Source organism: Babesia bigemina, scaffold Bbigscaff_73114, assembly GCF_000981445.1.
Source record: "Babesia bigemina genome assembly Bbig001, scaffold Bbigscaff_73114".
NCBI lineage: Eukaryota > Apicomplexa > Aconoidasida > Piroplasmida > Babesiidae > Babesia > Babesia bigemina.
The window spans coordinates 1-5,602 of NW_012237271.1; the positions used below are offsets into that span (position 1 = coordinate 1).

General features: G+C 49.1%; 2 protein-coding genes across 2 annotated transcripts; both read left to right on the top strand.

Moving 5' to 3' along the window:
- Positions 1-17: 17 nt before the first annotated feature.
- On the top strand, positions 18-2,678 carry BBBOND_0004470 (hypothetical protein, conserved; the record flags this gene model as incomplete). The annotated part of the gene is made up of 1 exon (XM_012915279.1): positions 18-2,678. The coding sequence occupies one exon, from the start codon at positions 18-20 to the stop codon at positions 2,676-2,678; it is 2,661 nt and encodes an 886-aa protein (XP_012770733.1).
- A 29-nt stretch (positions 2,679-2,707) lies between these two features.
- Positions 2,708-5,602, top strand: BBBOND_0004480 (hypothetical protein, conserved; the record flags this gene model as incomplete). Its single annotated transcript, XM_012915280.1, has 1 exon — positions 2,708-5,602. A coding segment is annotated over one exon (2,895 nt), but the record flags the coding sequence as incomplete, so codon positions are not given.

Genomic DNA, 5,602 nt, shown 5'->3' on the forward strand with positions numbered 1-5,602 from the left:
CTAGACTGTGAAAAGCAATGAAGAACAAAAATATCCAAATGAATGCTTATAACCTTGTTCCGGGCCTCGAAAAGTTTCTCGGCTTCAACAAAGATCCCAAAGGCTACGAAGGCAGTGGGATAGTGTACTCCGACCTGGATAGGCTGTGTGACGGGGTGATGGGATTTTTGAGTGGTGTGCTTGGTGCGGTGAAGGATGAAAATGAAGTGACAACTTATGATAATTACATCACTCCAGATGATAATAAGCTTCAAAAAGTACTAGAAGAGGTAAATAATAATATTGGCTCCGGGCGTACTGGGCTTGCGGCGTCTGTCGGCGCGGTGAAGGGGTGGTTGGAGGGGTATGAAGGTGAAATGAAAACGAGAACAAAAACAGTGACTGGGCCATTAGATACAACAATTCGTGACATATATCAATCTGCGGAATATATCAAAACACTGCGTAGTCAAGAATATGATGCCGTCTCAGATAAGTTAGCAGACTGGGCTGACTCTGTCAATAGCTTAGTGACACAACCGAAATCTTCATTAGATTCACTTAGAGATTTAGATCCTAACCTAAAAAATAAGTTAGAAACCAACGTCTGCGTAATTTTTAATAGTGTTAATACATTTGTAGAATCCACGAAACTTGACTATAGCGACTTGGTGGCGGTAGCCAGTAGTGTCGATAGAGACCTTACAACGCTTGAAAGTCAGATTAGTAGCACAGTTACAGAGCAGGTCAGGGTACTTAAGGAAACGGTGACTAAGGGTATTGACGGTCTTCGTATGCTAGTAAAAGAAGAACTTGAGAGGAAGGTTAAGCTTTTGACTGACACAGTCTGGAAGTTGCACACTGTTCGACAAAACATTAAGAAGTCCGTTGATGTTATTAATGGAAAATTTGATGAAAAAGATACCTCTCCAAATACGGCCTTGGGGGCTGCCAGTTTGGCGCAAAATATTGTCACTAATGCTGCGACGCTCCGAGATGATGATCTTGGCAGTTTGTGGGCGGAAATACAGTTGGCGCTTACTGGGCTTACCGATGGGATTGCAGATAAGGAAGGTAATCAAGGTCACTTAAATGACATTGTTACTTCTGTAGGAGAGTACGCAACTAATTTCGAGGAGACATTCAAACAATCAATCAATGATGCGGTTACGGCGATTGTTGACGGAGAGCCGGTGAAACAGTATTTGTATTCGTATGTTAGCGGGAACAACCACGCAAAAAAATTCAAGGGCCGTTTTACCGCTGCCGATAATGATGCTATTCTCAAGGTATTCCTTTCAATCGTTCAAAAAAATATTAAAGCAGCACTAACTGCTATTAAAGCCAATCCAAAGCCTGGATCTCAATCCACTGTAGATGGCCATTTACAAAACGTTCATAAGTATCTTAGCAACTACGCGGAGCAAGTAATACATAAAGTTGCAGATGTAGTAGGGAAAATTCAAAGTGATTTGCAAGATGGCTACGATTTACAGATGACCGATGTATCCGAATCAGGCTATAATCCGTATCTCAAGTGGGGGGTAGAAGCCGCCCTAACTGAGTTACAGTCGCTTGCGAAAGGCGCGGAAATAGAAATTCAACGATTCAAATCAGAGATAAATATGGGAAAGTTGACAGCTGCTATCGACGGTGTTAAAGCACTAGGCGAAGAACTTAAAAAATTAGTTGAGAAACCATTGATCGAAAAAATTCAAACTAAGCTTAACAACGATGTGTCAATGCCTGCCGAAAAAATAAAGCAAGGACTTGCTTATGTTATCGACTCAGTTAATATGGAGCTCAGAAACATTAGCGCTATCCTAGAAGACAAGAAAGATAAAAACGATAAACACGACAAAAAGCTGGTCGGTGTGAAGAATCAGATTGATGAAAAGACCAACGAACTAAACCAACAAGTGACCTCTACCCTGGATGCACAAGTTAGAACATTAAAAGAAGGCACGCTAGAGAAAGCCACTAATCTCTGCCAATCCACAATCACCTCAAAAGTTACCAGCGATAGTGCCACCGCCAAGAGAAGCATTAAACAGGAGGCCCTGAGAATGTTTGCGGACACCAAAGAGAAAGAGTTGGAGGCGCTCAAAGGATTGGTCACTCAGAAATATACAGAAATTGGTGAAATTATTCAGCAAGATCTGGAAAGCGGATTGAAGGGAATGATGGGCAAAATGAAGGCGAATGATACCTATCTCGACACGCTACAAAAACAAACGGAAATACGAACAGCCACCACCCAAGTCAGAATGTATTTAGAAGAGTTGCTCCAATACGTCGAAGATCAAGTTAAAATCTCAACGGCACAACAAACGAAGAAAGACACTGTTGCATCCACCAAAATTGCTAACGTGAAAACCATGCTCGGCCTTTCGCTCGACGACCTCTCCTCCTCGAATCACTTTGATCATACATTCTCCCGTAATCTCGCTGATTTTACTAATACACTTAGCGCACTGCAGGGGGAGTTGGAATCTTCTGTGATTTTGGGGGAAACTTTGAGAAACGTGTTTTCTCGGGTTTATCACAGAAAGGAAATTTTTCCGATGTCACTGGGGGGTGTATTGAAGGCCAAAAGTGCGGAATTAAAGCGGCAACATCGCGAGGCGAAAGGCGGCCACACAGGCGCGCTGGATAGACGAACAAGGTACCAATGGAGAGCTCACAAGAAGTGCAGCTGAGCAGTCAAATCGATGAGGACGGAGACCTCATGGTTATTGACGTGGACGTCCCCGATGGGATGGACATCGATGCTCCGCTTGCCACCGTGGGGCGCCGAGAGTGTCGGCAACCCGAAAGGCGGCATGAATCCAGAAAACCGGTACAAAGCGGTGTTCAGGGCCCTAAAGGTAAACCCACAAATTCGAAGGGGGCCGGCCGTGGCGGCGAAAGCCGGCCAATCCCGCAGGCAAGCCGGAAACGACACCAGCCCGGAACCACTCCGGCTGTGAAGGGCGCTGGAAACAAAGCACGGAACGGCGGTCCCCAGGGCCAAAAGGGTAACAACCGGAAGGCCAAAAAGACAGGAAACACGGCTCAAACGCCGCCTGTCGTGGTTTGCAACGCCGGGCCGAGTTCCTCGGAACGCGCACCCGTGTGTGTGCAGACACTGTCTACCCTGCAGCCACCGGCAGGGGAGGTTGTCGGAAACGGTGGCTGCCGCTCTCCGACCGTGTATTCCATATCGTCGGATGACTTTATGGACGTGGACGAAGAGGAACCTGAGCAAGTCGGGCCTGTGAGAGAATCAAACAACAGTATAGCACCGGGCACCGCCAGTGAGGTGGCGCTCACTGAGACGGCTGCGTTGCCGAGGGCACCCGAAGGGCACGCCCCGCAGGCTGAACGGGCCGGGAACACGCCACAAATGCCGCCGAACTACGCTAGGCTGAATGCCAAGTTACAGTTCCTGCACTGTGTCATGCGTCAGATCGATGGACCATGGTGTCATTGGGTACCGGACGTCTACAAGGCAGTAGTGACGAAGTATCAGAGGATGCCACGAGGAGGATGGAAAGTCCTCGCGGAATATGCCAACGAGCATTTCGAATTCCACAAGACCCACAAGGAGGTGGAGCAGATGGCAAGACAGGTAGTCGCCAAAGCAGCGCGGAGCCAACCGACGGACGTTGGAGAAATAGCATCGCTGCACGACGTCGACTCATACAACGCCCTGCAGGAGGATTTCGACCGGATCATGGCACAGAGGTTGAGGGAGCCTGGTGTGATTAGGACAGTAAAGAACAAAAGACACACCATGGACTCCCTCGACTTCACGGCGATAAGGTCGCTGGATCTAGTGGTCCACAACTACGTGAAGCACAACCCAGTCACTGACATGGGGATGCTAGCCATCTTGTATCAAACGGCACAGGACTGCTACGACAAGTACAGCGCAAAACCATCGTCGTCCTCGGGAAAGAAGGAGGCAGCTGAGAGGAGGATCAAGGAGCTGGAGGAGATAGGAGCATTACTTCTGAAATACAAGCAGAAGGTCCCCCTGGAGAAGGAGGATAGGAAACGCGTTTATCGCCAAATGGACAAGTACAACATGATCGCGGACAAGCCGCAGGAACTGTCATACGTGATCAGCAGGACTCAAGAGGAGCTCCAAAAGGAGCAGGACAAACTCAAGAACGCCAAGTTCAAGAAGGAGTTGTACAACGACAACCGCATGTTCGAGCTCTACACGGGACACTTCTACAGGACACTGGAGAACAAGCAGGACGCGGACGAGTCGGCGATAAACGAGGGGATGATGATAGAGTACTGGGCGCAAATGTGGGTGAAGCCAAACGCACCGCACAACGGTGAAGGATATCTGGTCGAAAGACCACCGGCAGAGAACAAGGCAGGCTTTCCCACATACGAGGAATTCGTCACGATCGTCAAGAAATTGCGAGACTGGAAGTCGCCCGGTGCGGATGGGATCTACAACTACTACATTAAATGGCTCACGTCCCTTCACAGAGTCATTTACAGGCTAGTAGAGGAGGCATGCCAGCAAGGCAAAGTGCAGGACGACTGGTTCTACTGTGGGATCACGTACCTACTACCGAAGAACAAGAAACCAAAGTCCGCCGCACAGTACAGGCCTATCACATGCATGTCCAACCTATACAAGCTAACTACCCGCTGTGCAACGGAGACGCTTAAGCGAGAAGTCGATGGCAGGGGACTACGGTCCGAGAACCAGATGGGCACGAGGAGCAACGTACAGGGTGCAAAGGAGCACGCGTTAGCGAACATCGCGCTCAACGAGAAGCACAAGGGGAAGTTACTTGCAACGTGGGTCGACGTCATGAAGGCGTACGACTCAATCGACCACGCGTACCTGGCAAGGGTTATCGACAACCTTAACCTACCAGGGTGGTTATCAAACTTCATCAAGCAGACGATCAAGAGGTGGAACATAGAGATACGGTGGAACAAGAACACAATCATGCACAAGAAAGTGGAGAGGGGCATTCTCCAAGGCGACAGCCTATCGCCCCTTCTCTTCGTGCTGTGCTTGGACCCGCTGAGCAGGCACCTGACTCGCATCTTCCCCAAGGTGGAGTTAAGCGTGACCGGCGGCAGGATATTCGCCACAAACCACTTTCTCTATATTGACGACCTCAAGTTCTTCGCCCACGAGGAAAGTACGATGAGAGGAATGGGCCGAGAAGTGGAGAAGTTCTTCAACGACATAGGACTCAGGATCAACCGCGACAAGTCGGCAACCAACACGGAGGCGTGCGCCAGCATCGCCAAGCAGATGGAAGGCCCGGAAACGTACAAGTACTTGGGAGTCACAGAGACTTCAAACTCACTGACAAGCGACGGAATGTTCGACATAATACTACAGGAGATATGCAGGAGAACGGAGCTACTGGCTGCGTCAAAGCTGTCGGGGAAAAACCTCTCGATGGCCATCAACCAGTACGCCCTCAGCGTCATCAACTACTACATCGGCGTGATCCCCATGGACATCACGCATTTCGACAAGATCGACCTGGCAGTACGGAGAATAATTAACGCGAAGCACGGACACAAGAAGTGGGCGAACACACAGAGGCTCTACCTCCCCCGGAAAGAGATGGGGAGAGGGCTCCACAGCATGGTA